Source organism: Xiphophorus couchianus, chromosome 15 (genome assembly GCF_001444195.1).
Source record: "Xiphophorus couchianus chromosome 15, X_couchianus-1.0, whole genome shotgun sequence".
In the NCBI taxonomy this organism is placed as follows: domain Eukaryota; kingdom Metazoa; phylum Chordata; class Actinopteri; order Cyprinodontiformes; family Poeciliidae; genus Xiphophorus; species Xiphophorus couchianus.
Genome location: NC_040242.1, coordinates 20,099,231 through 20,121,240, shown reverse-complemented (window position 1 = coordinate 20,121,240; position 22,010 = coordinate 20,099,231). Strand labels below are relative to the sequence as shown.

General features: G+C 39.9%; 2 protein-coding genes across 2 annotated transcripts; one reads left to right on the top strand and one right to left on the bottom strand.

Annotated features, from left to right (window-relative positions):
* Window positions 1-1,497: 1,497 nt before the first annotated feature.
* Window positions 1,498-13,848, top strand: hnrnpub (heterogeneous nuclear ribonucleoprotein Ub). The gene is made up of 14 exons (XM_028041060.1): window positions 1,498-2,086; window positions 4,357-4,471; window positions 7,879-7,958; window positions 8,067-8,206; window positions 8,956-9,055; window positions 9,271-9,383; window positions 9,749-10,012; window positions 10,092-10,211; window positions 10,293-10,421; window positions 11,203-11,371; window positions 11,450-11,743; window positions 11,816-12,105; window positions 12,194-12,331; window positions 13,073-13,848. The coding sequence occupies exons 1-14, from the start codon at window positions 1,642-1,644 to the stop codon at window positions 13,121-13,123; spliced, it is 2,448 nt and encodes an 815-aa protein (XP_027896861.1). The 5' UTR covers window positions 1,498-1,641; the 3' UTR covers window positions 13,124-13,848.
* Window positions 13,849-18,878: 5,030 nt separating this feature from the next.
* Window positions 18,879-21,704, bottom strand: lft1 (lefty1). The gene is made up of 4 exons (XM_028041086.1): window positions 21,408-21,704; window positions 20,531-20,777; window positions 20,183-20,425; window positions 18,879-19,434 (listed from the first exon to the last, which is right to left on the bottom strand). Exons 1-4 carry the CDS (start codon window positions 21,676-21,678, stop codon window positions 19,110-19,112), a joined length of 1,086 nt encoding a protein of 361 aa, XP_027896887.1. The 5' UTR covers window positions 21,679-21,704; the 3' UTR covers window positions 18,879-19,109.
* Window positions 21,705-22,010: the final 306 nt, after the last annotated feature.

The following is a 22,010-nucleotide window of genomic DNA, read 5'->3' as shown; positions in this document are numbered from 1 at the left end:
AATCCAAGGAGTCAGCTACAAATAGCTAAAGTAGCATAGATCACATAGACATTAGCTCCCGCTAACCGAAAAAATATGAGGAGGATGGAGGCATTTGCCAGACATATAAAACGTAATATGAAATTATTTAAAATGACTTATAATCGGAGAGTAAAGCGTGCAGGTTTAACTTCTACTTACTTCTGAGACAAGTCCACCGGGACGCTCCTTCTTGCCTCTTAGTTTGACTGCCTGTTTGCCCAGCCAACGAACCATTCCGCCACCTAGTGGTCGTTTTTAAAACCATGTAATCACATCTGTACGACTCAAAAACGCACTATATGTCCATAAAAAATGTCGGTGTGTTGAAAAGGAGTGGTGAGGTATTCCGTTTTCCACAGAAACAACGTCTTTGCCACTTCGGCACAAGTACAGCGACAAACGCTCAGAGGATAAAACCAGTAGACTCCGAATAAAACTCAGGTGACCCAGCTTTCCACCAGCATTTAAACGCATCACTTGCGTTTCCTGGAAGCGTGAAATAAGTCTAAAAAATCCTCGTGCACTTGTAAATTGATCTGTGCGTAAGTTTAGTTTTGTCTGTACGTATTTAACGATTTGTAGGTGTAGGTTTGAATTCGTAATTATCAGATTTGTGAGGCTGAAGTTAAAAAAAATGTGTGTGTAGAAATGTAATGTTTGTAGAAATTGCAATTGTGGATATGTGTGTACGTTTATTTTGTATTCGCAATTTAATAGCTTGTGTGCATTTGACCACATATTTACAAGTACCTGGAGTTACGTAAATTATGTTTCACAGATATAACTATCCAAAGTTACACACAAAGCGGCTTACACGGATTACAAATCCAGTATTACTCGCTCACAGGTATTTTGAGACTATTTTCTCTCCATAGAATATTGGGGCTTACCTCAAAACTTGACTGTAATGCTTATTAAATAAACAGGAACAAAATTATTTTTTTTCTAAGTTGCCTTTGGTGTGGCAACTGTCAACTTTTTTTGTTTATTCTCTAGAGACCTATAGATTGTCTGAAGTCTCCAAAAGGCAATGGCCTATAGAATGATAGTATGGCGTAGTAGTTTAAGTAGTTTTTAAATGTATTAGTTTGTTGTTGTTCTTGTGGTAATACTATTTTTCTTGCAATTTTCCACAAAAAAAAACGCGTACTTGATTTGTCTAAACGCTCCTTTGTTTTCAGAAAATATCCCCATTTACACATACCGTAATATAGTGTTTGTGTTTTGTGCTTACGGTGTGACAGAAGGCGCGATATCTCCCTTCTCGTAAAATAAAATCACTGTTTAATAATTTGATGTTTTTAAAACAATCATTTATCTTTGTATGGACCATGCGTTGACCCGCTTTTTCCACATCAATCTATTTGCGAAAGGGTTGATCTCTTATAAAGAAAGCGACAGATAGTAGTATATCAAGCTGCGCTGCTCTCTGTGTAGTTACGGTAGTCTTCGCCTCCCTCCTCCTCATTCTGGCGCAGCCTCGCCACAGCTCTCTGCCGTTGAGATATTGGTTGTACAGCCGGCGACATTTGGCGTGGCTTCGAGCTACATTTCTTAACTAAGGACGACATATTATTTATTAATTACCGAATTTTAACCTTTTGTCATTTCCCAATAAAAATGAGCACCATTAACGTGAAGAAGCTCAAAGTTAACGAGCTGAAGGACGAGCTCAAAAAACGAAATCTCTCGGACAAGGGGCTGAAGGCCGAGCTGATGGATCGCCTGCAGGCCGCGCTGGACGAAGAGGCCCTCGCCGGGGACACCTCGGCGGCTCAGGAAGACTCGGTAGATGATGGGTTCGACCAGTCTGTTGACAAAGAGGGAATGGGAGAAGAAGAGGAAGGAGAAGGCGAAGGCCCAGTAGAGGAGAGCATGGAAGCCAACGAGGAAGAAGCAGAGAATGAGGACGACGGCAACGGCGTCGCCGAGGACGAAGAAATGGGTGAGGGAGAAGACGGAGGGGACGGGGATGAGGACGATGAAATGGATCCCATGCTCAAGGCGGATGTGGACGACATGGAAAAAATTGAAGATGGTGAGCCCGGAGACAACGCTGCAGAGGGTGAGTCACAGAGAGTTGCTCAGGAAAATGCCTGGTTGTATGGGCCGTGGCTGGATGCCGTTTTTTTTTTTTTTCTCGATGAAGGGATGGGGCCGGTTAGATTTGAAAGCGTTCAGCGCTCAGCGTCCATGTTGAGTCACAGCGTGAGCCCCGCTAGGCCGCGGTCGACGCTAACACTTAGCAAGCTAGCATCCTCGGTTAGCTTATTTTATGGCGCGTAGTATCTCGACGTGACTGACGTTCCCAAAGCATAAACTGCGTTTTTTTTTTCTTTTTTGGTTGTGTTGTCTAAAATATTTTATCAACGTTTAGACATTCAATGACTACCGAGAAATTAGTAACTGTTTACTACTTTTTGTTTCATTTTCGGTAAGGGTTAGCATGCTAGTGAGCGTCATTCTCTTTGTGTCTGGCGGTAAGCTAATGTTAGCCATTTCAGAGATTCCCAGCCATGGCGTTTAGCAATAAATGAAAGCTTTGGGTTAAAATTAATGTGAATTGGCTAAATGTAGACTTCTAACTTATTTTACGTTGTTTGTGAAATAGACTTTCCTATTTCTGCTGGGTTGCCAGCTTCTGCTCTTATGAAGCGAGGGTCAGACTTTACCTCCTTTTCTCATACTGCCCAGATTCATCTCGCATTACTGTTTTTTTTCCACACAATTTTTACCTTTTTGTTGGATAATTACGCGTGTACTGCTTTTGAGGTGGCATACTTAAAGGTGTGCATGTGTAAAAATGCAGATGTATATGACTGGACAACCACTACTTGTTTTAAATGGATGAAAGCTTATCAGTCTTCATCTGATGTAAGGGGCGCCGTGATTTTTCAAGGTTTGGGTATCAGGAATTAAACATCAGAGCTAAAACAAAATTATTTCCGAGTATCTGAATGCTTTACAAAGTTATAAAGTTAATGTAGAAGTTATGTAAAAGTATGGTGCCACTCAGGCAGTATTGAAAATTTAAGTCAGTTTCCATACTTTTTTTCAGTTTTCTAAAAGGTAAACAATTTATCAAAGTATTGGAAAATACTTTTTATTCTGCTTAATAATTGGAGGACTCCCTTTATTAACCACACATCTTTTGGAAAACCTACTGATGCCAATAAATTCATTTAAGTTAAAAAAAAAACAAACAAAGGAAATTTAAGCTTTTTATCTTGGATTTCAAACTAAATCAAAACCGAATCGTTGAATAGTTTTACTGATCTATTTGTGGAATGAAGGTAGTACTGAAATTTTTGAATATTATAGAATTGAACTGATTAGTTTGTCCAGATGTCAAAAACTTTAGTGAATTAAAAGCCAATTTCAGTCTAAGTTTGTTAAAAAAAAAAAATAACACGGAAACTTTGGGTTTTATTGTCAGTCTTTTTTTTCTTTTTCTTTTTTTTAAAAAGAGTTGCCAGAATATTCTGGACCCAGCAGTCCTTACATGGGACGACACAAAAATAAAAAATCATTAGCTGGTTTTTAACTTTTGAGCAGCTTCCTAGTCTGTGCACGTGTTGATTTTCATTCATAACAAAAGCATTTTGTTTTATTTGCTTCCATTTTTGTGGCGTGTGTGTGTTCATCACATACTTTTCGTCACAGACTGACCCCACCTTTACTCCCAGAAGTTTGCAACCTTCTAACCAACCTCACACTCGGCTTTGAATCAAACCGGGCTGGGAATTTGTGAAGTGGCTAACCTGAAGCCGTGCTTCGAGAACGAAGCGACATCGAACCATCTGGTTTCCGCGTTTGGTCTCGGGCGTGCAGAAAACCGGATCACGAGAGTCAGTTAGTTTTAAAACGCAAGGGAGGTAAAGTTAATCCAGATCTAGGTAGGTTTTCTTGCATGATACATTGATCCCTGATAACTGTAGACCCTCTTAAAATGTAGAACAGATTTTGTATTTTTACCACCCCCCTGTATCTCAGGGTTATTCCTTAATTTAGATTATTTATTTTTATTTTTTTTACTTTCCAGCCCCAGTAAACACCTCTCTTTATTGTCCATTTTGGACCAGTTTATGTTCTAAATACTACCTGGTCTTAAGAACTGTTACCAACTCATGACATATTGTGCTGTTTTTAAGTGTAACCCACGAGGCATCACCTCTTCTTAAAGCAATGCTGATTTACGATGGACACAAGTGTAACTAATGAACGGGCTTCGTGGGCTCAAAACCCCCACTGCCAGTCCGACCTCTCTCTCTCTGTCTCAAAAAAAAGAGAAAAAAAAGGAGCACCTCATTCTATATCTTTGTTCTATTTTCAAAGGGGATGCGGACAAAGACACGAATGCTGATCAGAAGAATAAGAAGGGTGTTAAGAGACGCCGGGAGGAACATGGAAGGGGCTACTTTGAGTTTATTGAAGAGAACAAATACAGCTGGTAAGGACGGGACAGAGCGAATATGGCCTTCGGCATCCCTGAAGCGCCATGCATAGCTTTGTTGACTTGTATTGGCTTTAAGTGCCAATGCACTTCTCTAGTAAGAGGTCAGAATCCTCTATTTGTTGTTGTTGTTTTTCCTTTATTGAAAAGTATAACTACACAACTTTTTCCACACATGTATTTTGAGGGTCATCCCCCAACGTGAGCTGTAAAGAGCCTTACCGTTTACTGTCTTCCAGTGCCCACCTCACAAGTGTGTCTTGTCTTTTTTGGGGGGGAGGGGGGGAAGGTACGGTGGCTGCAGTTCTGTAGCAGAAGTGCATCTATATGACTTCTATGAATTTCCACATCTGTTCCTCATGCCACTTATTGTTTTTATTTTTTTTTAGAAAGCCCGTTGTGTCCTCAAGGTAATAGGACATTGCTGTCATAGATCCCAGTGAAAGTTTCAGATGCATACCTTTATTTAGTAAAATTTTTAAATAAGTCAGGGTTTAGCTGAGAGGCGAGGGGATGAGGGATCCACAGCTACAGGGCTAGCTTTCAAGGATGTAGGTCAATTCCCACGGAGGAGCTCGCTATTGGTCGTCCATCGTTTTTTCCTCGCAGTAGTCTAATTTTGTTTTGATTTCACTGACTGTATGATGTTCAAATGCTATTTCTGTATCATATCCTGTCGTCAGTCCTCATGGTGCGGCTGCCTGTGTGAATGGGCGTGGCTTCTTTACCCCTCCTCCCCCATAGGTGACATCACGCATGGCCTGAATGTAAGGGTGTGTGTGTGTGTACATGTACCTACTCTTTCTGGTCAGTGTATTTTATTTTATTATTGTTTTGTTTTCATTGCGCTGCTGCTGCTGCAGTACACGGAAGGATCAACGGGCAAAAGTGAATATACATTTGGAGACTTTTTTTTTTTTCTTTTTTGTTATTGGATGTGAGATCTTAGGGGGCGGGACTAAATTTCTGCAACAACTTCTGCTGTAAAGTCTTACAGCTAGCTTGCTATTTTTTGTTGTTGTGGGGGTTTTTTTGCAATATGGTCGTAACCCTCAAACACAGTTGTGGAGATCTAAGTCATTGTGTTGAAAATGCAAATATAGACGCCTCCACTTTCTCCCCCAGCACATGTTAGCAGTTCAAATCTGTTTGTGGGTGAATCAGATTTTTTTTTTTTTAACTCTTATGAAGAAATGTAGAAACAGCAACACAGATTGAATTGCTCATGCTATTCCTACTACTGACTTGAGCCATTTTGTTGGTACTCCTGGTAAAGGTGTCAACAATTTTTTAAATGATTTCAACTTTTACTTGCAGTGGCATCATTTTTTTATTTTTGAAAAGTATATAATTTCTGGGTTTCCCTCTGAAAACTTGCTAGAGCGGTCCACCAAGTGGCGTACCGCGTCTTTGAGCTAAATTTTTAAAGTTGGCAGAAAATTTGAAAATATGTTACAAAGGCATTCTTAAATGGCAATTATAAAATCTTAAAGGCAAACATAAACAAATTTTTAAAAATAATTTCTGCATTTGGTTTTTTGTTTTGCCCTAATTACAGTGTCCAAAATTGTTTGACGTTTATCTGACTAGTAACTTTATCAGCTCAAGTTGTTGGCATGTAGACAGTGAATAAACATAGTACTGACTATGTTCTCATTATGCTTCCATTTGTTTCACCAAGAGACTATTTAACCAGGCTTTGCTGTTACTGGTGTATTTAAAAAACCCTATAAGAAATAAACAATGCTAAGCCTGGTGGGGGAGCAAGTAAAGCCTGGTGACCCGCCAGGCTTATGATGCACTGTATCTATAATTTGAACAAATCTAATCATGGTAATTGCATGCTGGGAATTTTTTTTTCTTAAAATATTCACATTTCTGTTAATTATTGATATCCTAGAAAGATAACTAGTTATTTTAGTTGAAGATTATTCTGAAGATTAATTGGATTAAAAAAATTAGCATACTACAGATTTTTCATTAGCCACTTGAGCTTTTTTATATGATATGAGAGGAATTAAAATACGCAAATAAACCAATTTCCTTTTGAATTGAGCAAACAAAAAACATTGAAATGCATTTTAGGCTTTTTATTCTCTAAATAAAATAAACATTCATCTCTTCAGTGAACGTTTGATTATTTGCTGCAAAAGATGCATGTGCAGCTAAAAAAAAATCTTAACATGAGAAGCTCAGTCCTTTCTGCTTGACTGAGCATCAATACACTGTAGGGCTGATCGGTTTTATGTATTAGATTAACAGATTAATAATTGTCCAAAAAAAAAAGGTGCTCATAGATTTTTATATTTTACTAAATTTGAACCAGGTAAAACTAAAACTGCCACTTGATTTCTGGGCAAAACAAATTTATGGACTTGAATTATTTTTGGCTTCTTTTGAGTCTGTATACTCCAGTTAATGACAAATTAATTACTAAATTAGGCGGCTATTATTTCAATAATCAATTCATCACAATAATAGAGGAGCCATGTTGCGATGATTTTCTGAGGGGGGAGTCTCAGAAAGGGCATGAGTTTCTTAAAGAGACGGGCCCAATTTCAATGAGTTAAATTAGGCAACAAGTGGTATTTGATATTTATAAAAAAAAATTATACCAACTGAAGGTAACATAGTTACTTATTAGTGCATTAAAATGCACCATGTACCTAGAAAATGTATAATACTTCAACTTTAAAACAGGCTCACAGCTACAAAGCAGCGAGAACTAACAGCTTTGCCACATATCAATCCTTTTTTCTTTCTTCCTCTCGCTGTATAAATTTACTCAAGTTAAAGTTGGGACTTTTCTAAAATTAGTGTTTGTTACTTTAAACCCTTTTTACATCTTTACCAGTGGTACCAACACACGTGGTTGCATCTGTATGCAAGTTCCCTGGTTTTCTTCTTCAGCTAAAACCATTCTCAATCTGTCTAAATGGGTCCAGGAGTTGCAATCAGTGTTTAAATACACTCCCTGCACTAAAACCAAGCATGCCTCTGTTAGACATCTGGAGTTGTGGCCGTCTCCACAGCAGTCCAAAGGACACAAACGCACTCAACTGAAAGCAAGATGGCTACCAATAGTTTTATCTATCAGCCTTGCTCAATAAGACCAGCTGCAGTGCTTTTTCTTTGTGTATTCTCCACATTTACTTTTTTTTAGAATTCGCTGGATGCTCCAAGGTAAGTTACCTGCCCAGGTCTACAACACAGGCCCACTGTCAGAAAAGGTTAAAGGCTCATTTTCCAGTTCATGTCCTTTTCTTGGCCCTCTCTCGTCTGGCTTCCCACTTTCTGTTCCCACTATCTCTCAGCAAGCGGTCCCGACAGCATCATGAAAATTCATTGCAGCTGCGCTCAAGTTCCAGTCTTCTAATTGACTTGCTGCCGTCTTATTTTTCCAGCGCCTCTTTTAAGTCTCCCGTACCACCGCTGGAGGAAGAAGACGAAGAGTGTGATGAGACCAAAGTCTGCTTGGACACCTGTAGGTTTTCTCTTCTTTATCTCACCAATTCTGATTCAGCATGTAGGTGCTTTATGTGTCGACTAACACATTTATAAATGGGGTTTGATTTCTTTTTGTCTGTTCCAGATAACTGTGACCTGCACTTTAAGGTGTCCCGAGACCGCTACAGCGCTTCATCGCTCATCATGGAGAGCTTTGCTTATCTGTGGTCTGGAGGAAAGGGAACCTATGGGGTGAACTCTGGCAAAGCTTGCTTTGAGATGAAGGTTCTTAACTATGATCACTACCAATATTCTTTTTTTTTTTTTTTTCCTTTTTTAGGGTTCGCACACTTGAAATTCTTAAGCTTGATTAAGATTTGGGACGTGCTTTATTTCTGTATAAAGTCCTTGAAAGTGATCAATATTTGAACTGCACGTTTGATTAAAAGCCTAAATTTTCAGTTAAAATCAGATATTTTCATACAGCTAATGGACTTTTTTTCTCTGTCTGAAGTTAAATCAAACCAAACGTTTTTAAGTTGGTTAGATTCAGCAAAAGTATTTTTTATTAAATAATTTCTATTTTTTTGAGATTCCTTTTGTAACTTTATTTATATATTGTTTTTAAGCATTTAATTTGAGCAGAAAGATTCAATATTCATTACATTGAATGAACAATTAATGTTGGGAGATTTTTTATTTTTTTTATATTAAATTACTGTTTGTTTTATTTTGTTTCTTAGACCAGTCAGGTGTATACGGTGTGAAAGAGACATTTTAAAATATAACATTTTGTTATATTTTAGTTTATGTTGTCCCTTCTATGAAGAATATTATAACTCATTCACTGTGATGAACTTTGTTTTTATATTAGTGATTTGTAACTGTCTTCTTTGGTTCATTTGGGTTGTTTTTATCTCCAAAGTGGTTTGAGGAAAGTGTATGCACCCTCTTTCTTTTATTTATTTTTGCTCTTTTAAGACACTTGGCTGTGTGGTGTTACAAACTTGTCATTTTTGATTTTATGACTCCAGCTCACAGAGAAGATTTCAGTGAAGCACATTTCCAGCAAGAACTTGGAAATCCATGATGTGCAGGTTGGATGGTCCTTGTCAACTGGGACGCTGCTGCTGGGTCAGTCCTGATTGTCTTGATTGAAAAGTTCTGTTTAGATTTTAATGACAGTGATATAACTGGACGAAAGGCTAATAATCATTTAATTGCTTACTTTCTGCCCAGTGTTGCCAGTTGTTGCTAAATCAAGGAGAAACACCTTTAGTGGGTGTGAACACTGCCCTCTAGTGGTTTTCAAGCAACCATAATATACCTTTTCTTTCTTCACTGTTCAGGTGAGGAAGAGTTTTCCTATGGTTACTCCTGCAAAGGGAAGAAGACCACCAACTGTGTGACTGAAGACTTTGGGGAAACGTATGAGGAGAACGATGTCATCTGCTGCCTCATTGTAAGACAACACTTCCAACAATGTTTGTTTGGAATAAGTTGGAAATGTAAAAATGATGTCGATACGTCATTTCATAATTCTCTAGAGATGCACCAAGCAGAATTTTTGTGGCCCATTTCCACTCCCAGCGCTTTGACCAAAGGATAATTTTAGCCAACTGTAAGATGAGGAAAAGATTTTTAAAAATATTATTCTACCCTTCCTGTATCCATTAGTTGAATCAAAAAGAACAGCAAATGGTGTGTGACACGTTTCTGCACATACTTGTCCAGATTTTTTCATCTAAAATTAAGACCTAAAAATGTCTTAAATTAATTGGAGAAAAAAAATGTTGCTGGCCTTACATCCGTTTTATTTCTTTCTAGGACTTTGAGGGCGAGGAGGTGGTCCTGTCCTTCGCCAAGAATGGTGAAGAACCAGCCGTCGCTTTCAGGGTCCGCAAGGACTGCTTAAACGGCCAGGCCCTTTTCCCACATGTCATCTGTCGCAACTGCGCTGTGGAGTTTAACTTTGGCCAGATGGAGACGCCATACTTCCCGACGCCAGAGGGCTACACCTTCCTGCAGCAAATCCCCGTCAGCGAGCGAGTGAGGGGGCTGAAGGGACCCCAGACGAAGGCCGACTGCGAGGTCAGTACAGGACCCCGTCAGGGGAGGATTTACTCTGTTTTGCTGTTAGTTTGCATCTGATTGTCATCTTGTTTTGTAGATCATTGTGATGGTTGGTCTGCCTGGCTCTGGCAAAACTACATGGGTCAAGAACCAAGTCCAGCAGAACCCTGGAAAGTACTACATCCTGAGCAGTGACACCATTGTGGACAAGATGATGGTCAGTACTGTCAGAAAGCCAAATTCTGCCTCCAGATTTCACTTTGAGATTTTAATCACCATTTGCCTCGTTCGACTGCAGATCAACAGTTTGAAACGCCAGTCCAAGGATATCACCAAGCTGAGCGCCATTTCCCAAAGAGCTCCACTGTTCCTGGGCAAATTCATCGAGATTGCTGCTCGCAAGAAGAGGAACTACATTCTGGATCATGTAAGTTGACTGGTCAGAGCTGGACTGCCTCCTTATCCTTAAAATATCTTAAATTTATGTACTCAAAATTAAGGCTTAAAATGTCTTAAATTCATATTTAAAAAGTAAGTTGGCCTTAAATACATTAATCACAGGTCATTCAATTTTGTCTTTGCAGGACTATTTATCCTCATATATTCTGTGTAGCTTTTTTTTTTCTTGCAAGGCTTTTGAGGCTACCAGTTACTCACTGCTAGCATACAATTTCAAGTTAACCTTCTATTGAGTCTTGCAGCTAGCTTTATCCTTTTTCTAGCTAGCTAGAAAAAGGATAAAAGTACTAGCAGTGAGTTACCAGTAGCCTGAAAAGCTTTGCCGGGGGAGGGTGGACGGGGGGTACTTTTACCCTTTCTAGCTATCATTAGTTTAGCTCTCTATCTAGAGCAACTAGAAGGGGTATGCTTTTTAGCTAACTTATCTATCTAAAAAAAACTAGCTTGCTAGAGTGCCTACCAACTAGCAAAATAGTTTGCTAGCCAGCTATACCTAGCTATAGGATATGCTCTTGCTAGCTATAGTTTTCTTGGCTAGTTTCTAGATAGAAAGTGAATGTTTTCTAGCTAGCTTCCTTTTTGTATATAATGGATAAATGCAGATTTATCACCAGTTGGCTGGACAAAGTTCATACGTTTCTGTGGAGAAGTCTTACATTTCATTCAGAATTGTATTAAAATCTTACATTTGAGTTGGTGAAACATGCATAAATTAAAGGCGCAAATTAAATTTTTCTTCCTTTTTCCAGACTAACTTATCCGCACCAGGCCAGAAGAGGAAGATGTGTCTGTTTGCTGGCTTCCAGCGTAAGGCTGTGGTCGTCTTCCCCACAGACGAGGAATACAAGATGAGGGTCCAGAAGAAGGTTGAGAGCGATGGTAAAGAAGTGCCTGAGCATGCGCTGCTCAAAATGAAAGGTAATACTCCTTCACTCACTTTTCACCTTAACAGCAGCTCTTCCGTTCCTCACCGATCCCAATTGGTTGACCTTCCAGGGTTCTACGCCCTGCCGGAAGAAGGGGAGAGCTTCAGCGAGGTGACGTATGCTGAGCTGCCAAAGGATGACGCCGCCAAGCTGCTGGAGCAGTACAAAGAGGAGAGCAAGACGGCCCTGCCCGCTGAGAAGAAACCCAACCAGGGGAGCACGACTCCGAAAAGAGGCGGCAGCGGAGGAGGCGGCCCTCGCGGCAGCGGCAGGGGAGGCAAGAATCAGTTCGGCCGCAGCGGACAGGGACAAAGAGGCGGTGGCGGACGTGGAGGCTTCCAGAACAGAGGCAACTTCAGAGGAGGTAGTATCAGCCGGAAAGGAGATGTTTGCTGGTTTTAGAAGTCGGCTTACGGTGGTTTGTTGCTCTCCTCAGGCCCCGGCCCACGCGGCGGCTTCAACCGTCCTCCTCGCGGCTTTCTACCTCCACCAGCCTTCAGGGGCGGCTTCCCACGGCCCGGCAGCTTCGGCCGGGGCGGCGGCCCCATCCCCAGCCTGGCCGGATCCCCAAGAGGCGGGCCCATGAGGGGCGGCATGGGACTCCGAGGAGGGCCCATGAACCGCGGCGGCCAAATGAACAGAGGAGGTCAAATGAGCCGAGGGGGTCAGATGAACAGAGGTGGAGGCAACATGAACCGCAACGCCAACAGGGGCCCCCCCCCCCACGTAGGTGTCCTCCTTACAATGTTACCGTGGCGTTATCATGAGGCGGCAGTAGATGTGCTGACGTTTAGCTTTTTCTCTCTCCGTCCAGTTCCAGCAGAGAGGAGGCGGCCGTGGAAACTTTGGGCAGAAGAACAGCAACTATGGCAACAATAGGAACAGCGGGGGCTTTGGCAACAGGAACGGCATGGACAAGGCTCAAGCCTTCAACCAGAGCTGGCAGCAAGGGGTCAGTGTTTCCAGCTTTGACATCATGGAGGTGTCCACTAGAGGGTGCAATGATGAATCAGCCTTCATTTTGGGATATCTGTGATCGGGTGATACTTTTAACAAAAAACCACTATAAAAACCCACTATAAAGCACTTGTTTCCCTTAAAGATTTTCTTATTCTGTCACATTTTATAAACAAACTTCAATATGACAGATCGGAGTTTAACTTTGACTTTACTTGGATCACAACTATTCCCTTTTTTGCTCTGACATTTGAAAGTTGAACCTCTGCTTTCTACAGAACCGTTGGGTCTATAAAGGGCTGGGCAATATGGACTCCCAACGTTTATTGCAATATTTTGTGGTACTATTGTGGTAATGACAAATTATTATTAACAAACAATCTATATTACTTTTGTAGGTAATTGTATGGCTATAACTGCATTCATAATGTCTCAAACACAAATCCTGCTCCTGAATAATATTCCCATTTGAAACGGGCATCTTCAGGGCACCACAAAACAAATCAAACTTTTCATGAGAAAATGTAGCTTAATTTAGTGAATTGCTCTGCATTTTATATGGAGATATCAAAGTAGTGGAATAAATAGTTTCCTTCCACTTCACAAGTACAATTAGTGTGCTAATTTATCACATTAAATACATTGACGTTTGTGTTTTTAATGCAACATTTTTTCAGAAATGAAAGGAGCATTCTTTAGACTTTGTCCAGTTTTAACTCTAAACTTTGTTTTGCAGTTCTGGAACCAGAAACCTTGGAGCCAGCAGTACCAGCCTGGATATTACTAAGACAGTTGTTCTTATGGACTGGTGGCCGACACTGAGAACCCACCACTAGCCACGGAACATCCCCTCCTCTCCCTCCCCCTTTTACTGTTTGACTTTGTTCCCCTAAAACCCACTTTTAAAGGTCGAAAACCCACCGACTTCCAAAACAGCGCGAGGCAATTTGATCTGGATCCAGAACATTCCACCAGAGGAGAGCAGGAAGCAGAAAACGTAATCAGAGCTTTATAAAGTCTATTTGATTGTGGGTTCTGTCTCATTCAGACACTTTTTGTTTTTTTTCCTTGTTGTACATTTAAAAAAAAAATTCTCCCCTCCACCACTTTTTAAATGACATGCTTTTAAAAAAAGAATTGTTTGTAAAATCAGGAAACAGAAGTGGGGCGATTTCTGATTTTCTTTTTTTTTTTTCTTCTTTTTTCATTTGTTCTTCAGGGTTGTGCATTTTATCTGTGCTGTGATTGCTTTGATTTGCTTTTTTATTACAAATTGTAAATATTATTTTCTCTGTGTAGTTCCAGACATATAAGAAATGTGACGAGTGACATAAACAGGAAAGCAGGACAGCTTCTATCAGTAGGCTGTTCATGTCGGCGCTTTAATGTTCAACAGTTTAACAGATGATGGTAGATTAATGACTTTTTTTTTTTTTCTTTATTTGTTCCCACCATCAAACTTGTAATATCATAGACCTACAATAAACTACTTGTTTGCTTTTTTTACATTCATCCCGGCTTATGGCTTTCATTTATGTCAAAGGTGAGTAAATGACCTTTGAAGAAACAAAAGATGGCGCCGCATCGTTGGCATCGCATGTTTCCATTCTCTCGCTGTAAATAAATTTTAGAAAGTATTTCAGCTAAGCTGTTTTCAGGACAAAGCAAAGCCATTTTATACTCCATTATGCCTTTTTCTTTTTAAATTATATTTTTTTGTGTGTGTGCACTGAATCTGACGACGGCTTGTTGGGGCCTTTTGTAGATGGGAGAGAAGAATAAATTTCTGCCAAAAACTTAAATTGTTTAGATAAATCTAAAAAAAATTTATAAATCTTAAGATTTTCCTTGAAGAAACAAGGAAAGTTCTGATTTTGAGAATTTGCTAGAAACTCAGAATTTAGGAGATTGATCTGAGAAATTCTCCAGGAAAAAAAATCTAAATTTGATAGAAAAAAACTCAAATTTCACCCTTTTTTTGTTTCTAGGAAATTTGAGATTGAAAAGTTACATTTTCTAAAAAATGTAAAAAAAAAAATGAAGAGTTTGAAAATGTACTTGAAACTCTGGAATGTTGATAGATCTCAGACTTTTTGTAGGAAAGAAAACTTGGAAATGTTTGTTCCAAAAGTTGAAAATGTTTTACTTTTAAAACCTGAACTTGCATTTATTTATTTTTTCTACAAAACTTGAGATTCATCTCAAAATTTGAATGTTCTTCCTGAAATTTTTACTTTAAGCTCAGAAATGTTTTGGGTTTTTTTTTTTCCCTAGCAAATTTCTGACTTTTCAAGCCCTGAAATTTCCGTGTGTGTTCTTGGAAAGTTCTCCTTTTTTTCCCCCCATAGATTTACCATTATTTATGTATTTATTTTTTTCTATCCACAACGGCCCTAACCCTCTGTCGTAGCCTCCACCTCATTCTCAGGATCTCTTCTCGGTTCCGTCAGCTGCTCCGTTACTGCAGTGGTCCTCTGAGACCCGGCGAGCACTGAAGCACAAATAATCGCGAGTTCACGCATTTTCCTTTTTCTTTTGTTTTTCTGATTCCAGTTCAGGTTCACCAGCAAATCTAAAGGGCTCAACAGCATCACCAACAGTTCGCGAACGCTTAACCCCGTTCATGTTGGTGACCCTGTGGCCTGGCAATAAGGGCAGCTCCCCCTCTCCATAGCTAACCAGCTCATACTGTCTTCACACCCAACATCTCTTTTTTTCTCATGCCCTCTCAGCTTGGACATGCTGTCAAGTTAGCCCGGACTAATCCAGTGGTTTCCAGCTGTTTGTTTTCTCTGATTGTTTCAGTCATGCATGAATGTTAACACTGTAATAAATAGTAATTAAAGATCATCCCTCCAACTTGAGTGTAAATGCCTGGAGAGTTTGTACAGGTTATATACATAGGAGCAGAATGCAAAATTTGAATCAACAGCTTGACGTTGAACAAAACTGACTTTTTTTATTATTATTATTATTATTGCTGATGTTTCACTACTAAACCAACACTTTGAGACATTTTGAAATGTGTTCCTTTACATTTAATGGTTGTATTTTGAGTTGTAGACTTAAAATTGTCTTCTTTTTTAAAAGTTTTTGTCTTGTTATGGAAAAAAGACACAGGAATAAACTGATTTGGTTTAATTTGATACCTAATGAAAGCTTTCAATGCTCGATTGCTGTTGGGAAAAATTCCCACCACTCCCATCCAATTCTCCAATAAATCCTAACAAGTTCAATCCCAACGTTCATACAAAAGAGATCGGTTTTTATGAACATTTTTGTCTTGATTATTTAATTTTTTGAAAACTATATATTTTTTTCCATCAATGCTATTGGTTTTCATAATTCCTTGTGAGTTCAGCATGCCCAAGGCACAGCTTGCATTTATTTGGACTTTGAATTCAAGTCGACTCTATGACAAAATGTTAGTCAGGCTATGATTTTTTTTTTTTTTTTTTTTGCTGGTTTGTTTGTTTTTTGATTATGAGAAGAAAGTTGTAATATTTAGAGAATGAAGTAGAAATTTTGTGAATACTCCAACACAAAAAGAATATCAACAAAATGTTTAATGAGGAATGAGGACCATCATGATTGAAATAAAAACCACTTTTTGAAAATATTTTTGTGCCATTTGTAATTTATATTTATAGAAAATATGATTTAATTTCTAAGTTATATTACCCAATTGGCCTCTTTTCACTATATTTGGATCTGATTGGGTATTGGCAGGTATAAAGAAATTGATTGGAATTTTGTTTTGGCAACCAACAAAAAAAAAAAAAAAAGCTGAAAGGTGTGGTGTGTATTTGTTACTGTGACACCTCAAGTTAAAAATCTGAGCCACAAACTGCCTTTAAAAGTGGTCTAATTCTTCAGCTCAGTATAAAGGCACTTGTTCTATGAAGACCTTGAAGGTTTGTTAGAGAACAACCAGCATGATGACCACCAAGGAACACAGCAGACTAGTAAAATGTAAGAATTGTAGCTTACATTGACATGTAACTAAAGCTACATTCTGAGTTGTACGTCACAAATTTCTGTTCAATCCGTCATCTGAAAATGAAGAGTATGAAACAACAGTCGACACATTTTACTAGTGATGATTAAAGTCTCCTGAGGTCTTTGCTACGCTCCTCCTGAGCGCAGCAAATGTCACGGTCGGATAATGGGGGAGGAAAAAAGTAGTTGTTCTGTCAGACTGTCAGTTCCTGAAACCACACAAAATAAAAACTCATGGCTAAAATATTTCTCCTGGAGTTTTGGCAGGAATATGAGTGACATCATACAATACTGTGAAGGAAAACGAGCTAAATCCACCATCCCTATGATGAAGCATAGTACCAGCAGCATCAGGCTGGTTTGAGTTAGAAGAAAACCTGTAAGAGGGTGAAGCAGAGGCTCAATGACCAGCAGGGGAACATTGCAGAATAAAGCATAGTTATGTATTGAGATGGCCTAGACAAAGTTCACAAAAAAAAACAACCATGTAATTCAGGATCTTTGTAAAGAATTAAAAGTTGATGTTCACAGACACCTCCATAAATCCAATATGACTGAACCTAAGTTATATTGCATAGAAGAATTAAGCAAATAAGCTAGAATGCGCTAAATTAGATAGACCTCACAAATTACTTGCCCAAAGAAAGTTTTGCTAATTTAGCTAGAATGAGTAATTTAGCGAAATGTCACATTTTATTGACCCAAAGAATTAGCTAAATTAACTCACAGAATTGGCTAAATCTCAGTAATTCTTGCTGCAAGGCAACAGTGCTACCAACTGCGCCACTGTGCAGCCCCTGAATGATCTAGTCCTCACAAGTTACTTACCCAAAGAAAAAAAAATATTGAATTTAGCCAGAATGAGTAAATTAGCAAAATCTCACATTAAATTGACCAAACTAGTTAGAATGAGCTAAATCTTAGCTTTGACTCAAAGAAGAATGAACTAAATATACTAAATTATCGGCTAAATCTCACAAATTAGTGACCCGGGCTGTGGTGGTAAAGTAACAGAATGCTGCAAAAGTAAGACAGGAGGCCGCCGATAGTCTTTGCTGTGTTGACCCTCGTCAGCGGCAGATTAGCGAATGACAAGACCCCCCCGCTCTGAGAGCAAACGCTACAGGAGGGGTTGGCTGCGATGAGCGACGTTTGGCCCCGGTCTAAGGTCGATGAAAACCGCATAAAGAGCCCCAGCGTCATGCCAACTGACTTTCGGTTTCACTGTATGCGCCGGCCAAAGCCTTTCCTTCCTTCCTGCCTTCCCACTGCAAACAAAGCATTACAAGCCGAGACGGGATAACGTGCGTCACCACGGAGACCATTTGCTTCCTGAAGGTGAAAGACGCAGGCGGCTGCAGCCATGCATTCGAATTCAATCATGAATGTGAATTGAGGCAGACAGATAAACCGGGACAGCAGGAGAATCGTGAGGAACAAATATTTTATTGTACAAACATAAACTCATTCATATGATATATATATACAGTATATATATATATATATATATATATATATATATATATATGTGTGTTCAGCTGTTTTTAACAAAAAGGATTCATCACTCTGAGTCTGAATGTTTGCACTAGAGTGAACACAACTCAGACAAGTTCATATTTCAAAGACACAATTCTTACAAAATCTACAGAAGTGCTTGTGGAGGGAGATGGAGTTTGCTGGCAGAGGTGAGTCATAACTTACATGTACGCAGTTACATTTACTTGAGTGACTTTTTGTGGAAAAAAATGTTTTAATTCTTACTTGAGTCATTTTATTTCGAAGTATCGCTACTCTTACTTGGGCGAAAGTTCTGGATGGTCTGCCCACTGAATGAAGAACAAGTTTGTTTTAAGCAAAAATTCGCCAAACACAAACAAAGGCGTCTGCGGTTTTTGTTAAAAATGTATAAGGCCAGGTCAATAGTGATATGACAACAAACATTATCATTTTGTACTATTTTTAATTTCACATTTTTGACTCTAAAACTTCAAGCTTGTCAACAGGTTCTATTTGATCTCATGTACTGCCACTGAAACATAGAACAGGACAGGGTAGTAATGTGCACTTCAGTTTTATAATCTATTTTATTAAGGGTATTGTGTTATTGTGTTCATATAATTACATTTGAAAAAAAAGTTTTTTTTAAAACTTTTATTCATGTTTTTTTTTGTTTGTTTATCCATCTGTTTAGAAAATACAGGTGAAAATTCATCCTTCTTATTTACAGAAATGCTAATAATATGCATTGTCCCTGTGATAAATTAAAAAAAAAAAGTACATTGAAAGAAACTGATTCAGAATTTAAATTTTTTTTTTATTTATCTGATTTTGTTATTTTGTAATGATGTTATTTCTATGAATAATTTTTCATTTTGGTCCTTAAAACACCAAAATTTCCACAAAGCTTCACATTCTGGTCCTTCTGATGATGTAATGTTTAAATATTCGATTATGTTTCAAACAGTCAGAGCTGCAGTAGCATTTTTACCAAATACTCTTTTACTCTTGAGTCACTTCTTGGACACGGCTACTTTTGACTTTTACTTGAATAAAAATACGTTGAAGTAGTGTTACTCTTCCTTGAGTATCATTTTTGGCTACGCCACCCACCTCTGTTTGTTGGGGAATAAAGCTCTCCCTCCCAACGTCCATTTAAATAGAAAGTACTTGACAAGTTGGTTAAAAACATTAAATAAAACAACACCTAGCAACAAAAAAAAAAACACTATAATTTCCCTGTCATTTTTCCCAAAAGTCCGTAACTACTACTGCCTTCATACGACAGCGACGTTGTCCAGCATGCACGCACACCTTTCTACAATCATGTTGGGGAACTCGGCCACCTCTATTTCAGTGTAGTCCCCCTTTTTCACCAGGTACATGATGGGCAGCGGGGAGCTTTCTGACACCGCGCACCGCCGCTCTCCGTAGCCGTAGTTGCGTTTGGGCTGTTTGCATCCTCCGGTGCACCTGAAGGCCTGGTAGCCCGCCGGCTCGATGATCCAGTACTGTGTCCAGGTGAGCGCGCGGAAGTTGATGAAGTGCTGTTCTCTGCAGCAGGTGTCCTTATTCTGGTTTGCGTCACAGTCGCCGCCGGAGCTGGAGGAGAAACAGTGAGGAAAGTTAGCTAACCGAGGCTAACAGATTTCAGACAGAGGTGGAGGTTGGGGGGGGGGGGGGGGGGGGGGGGGGGGGGGGGGGGGGTTGTCATGCTAAAGGGCTAAAGGCCTTAAATTTTTTATCTACTACTCTGCTACGAACGCAGATTCTAATTCTTAGTTGAAGCTGTGACTAATGTAGTCAAAGAATGGTAGAAACAATGCTAACATAGTCCAAAAAAAAGCTAAAAATGCATTCAAACAACATTAAAAAGAACGCTAAGGTAGTCAAAGAACACTAAGAAGAATGTTAAAAAAAACACCACTGCAAGCTTTCCTGCCTGGTACATCTGTTACTATTTGACAGTACAACTTAAATATGACTTGATAATAATTGAAGTCGTTGATATTTAAATAACAACCTTAAGTATCTGATGGTGATATTTTTTAGGTAGAGTGTGCCACATTGCAATTCCAAAGGACTCAAGGCCGTGAATTACATCCAGGATAAGATCTCTTGGTTTGGACACATTTCAGCGATTATTTGTTTCTTCCTCTTTTTACATATTTAGGTCACGACTAAAAAATATAGTATTACAACTATTGACAACCTGGTGCTATCTTTCCTAAATGAAGCGTTTAGTTTCTCTCCAAACCAGAGCCAAACGCTAAACAGGTAGGAAACAACAAAGGATCACCTGGCCTCATTTTCACACTGACGCGAATAGCAAGAAAGCTCTCGCGCTCACCCGTACTCTTCCAGGTTGAGTGTGTAGAGCACGAGCTCGGGCTTCCCCAGGGCGTCATCAGTCTGCTCCTGGGTGGTGAAGCGCACACTCCTGGCCATCTCCGCGGCGTAGCTGCCGGGTCTCTCGCCCTCGATCCACACCTCGAGGTGCATGGGCGTCTTCTGCTGCTGCGTCTTGGACCAATAGTGCACGGCCTGGGTGACATCAAAGCTCTTCCAGCCGGTCTCGTGAATTGGAATCAACCTGTGAAACGCGATAAGGGCGATAAGTTAAAAAAAAAAAAAAGATGCTTTCGGAAGGAGAGTCTAAACTTTTCTTTGTAATGCCGCTTTAGGCGCGTCTCCCTACCGCGAATCCACAAGGGAGGTCCTGTTGGAGCCGCTGGGCAGCACCTCCACCCAGTAGATGCTGACCCGGGCGTTGTTGACGGGCCGGTGGTTCCTCTTCTCCGCGGTGTACCGTTTATGGTGCGCGGCCCGCTGGTAGAGCTTCAGCTCCGCCATGGTCACCTCGCTGTTATCCGGGATCCGCGCCTCCATGTCGAACACCATGCGATGCCGGGTGGTGTCGGAGTACACGTACTCCCCGGAGATATCTAGAACAGCGAAAGCAAATGTGTGCGTTTTAGTCGGTTTAATCGCGTTTTGATGGACGTTCGGTGACTCAACGGGGGGGGGGCGCCGGCGCCAGAAGGGGCGCCAAATGGATGGAGGAAATTTTATTTATTTATTTGTTGGGATTTTCTGCGGTAGGGCCATGATAAGGAATAATAATAAAAAAAATTATATTACGTAAGTAAGTTATAAAACGACAAAAAAAAAAGTTTACATTATGAGAATAAAAGAGAAAAAAAGTCATACTCTTAAGAGAATAAAGCCATAATAATAATAATAAATATTATTATAAATAAATAATATAAAGAAATAATAATATTACGAGAATAAAGTCGTAATAATATGACAATAAAGTCATAATATTTTGAGGATGAAGGAGTTCTACTAATACTACGACTTTATTCTGGTAACTTGTGTTTTTCTTGTCTCTGTTTTCATAGTTCCGTCCCTGTTGCCAAAAATTAGTCATTTGCGCACAATTACGCACAAGAACTACAGTTAATGTATTTAGCTAAATGACTAGTATGTCATTTAACTCTATGTTAGAGTTCATTAGTCAATTTAGGTAATATGTCATTTTTATATATATGTCCACTGACGTCGTGCGTTACCTGCATTGCCGGGAACCCCCCTCAGGATGCCCACCAGGCTGGGCAGAGATCTGCGTCTCCTCCGGCTGTGGTGCGTCTTCAGCATGGAGAGGTACTTGTTCTTGATGTGCGCCGGAACGACCAGATTCTCCAGGTCCCTCTTTTGGATTTTGGGAACTTCATCCAGGCCGAGCTTTTGCAGCAGCGCGTCCTTCATATCCTCGTGCGTAAACGCGCCGCTGGGAACCAGGAACGCGGCGCACAGGACGCAAAAAGCGCGGAGGAAATCCATGACGAGACGTTTTAGACAGCGCGACACGAAAGCACAAAGTCACTGAACAGAAGCACGGCGTGTCCGTGACACTTCACCGGCCCCCCCTTTATATCGCGGCGGCCCTCCCAGTCGGTTCGCACTTTGTCGATGGGGGCGGGAGCCCCACCTTATCAGAACAAAGGTGCGACAATACAGCCCCATCTTAAACAGGATATCTAAGTGGCCATACTTCAAACAGAAACCATTAGCTAGACTTGAGTCCCATCCACAATGTGGAGGCGTGTATTCACCAGAGCTGCACTAAAAAATATGTTTATCCTGGAAACAACAGAGTTACTTAAAAGATTTCA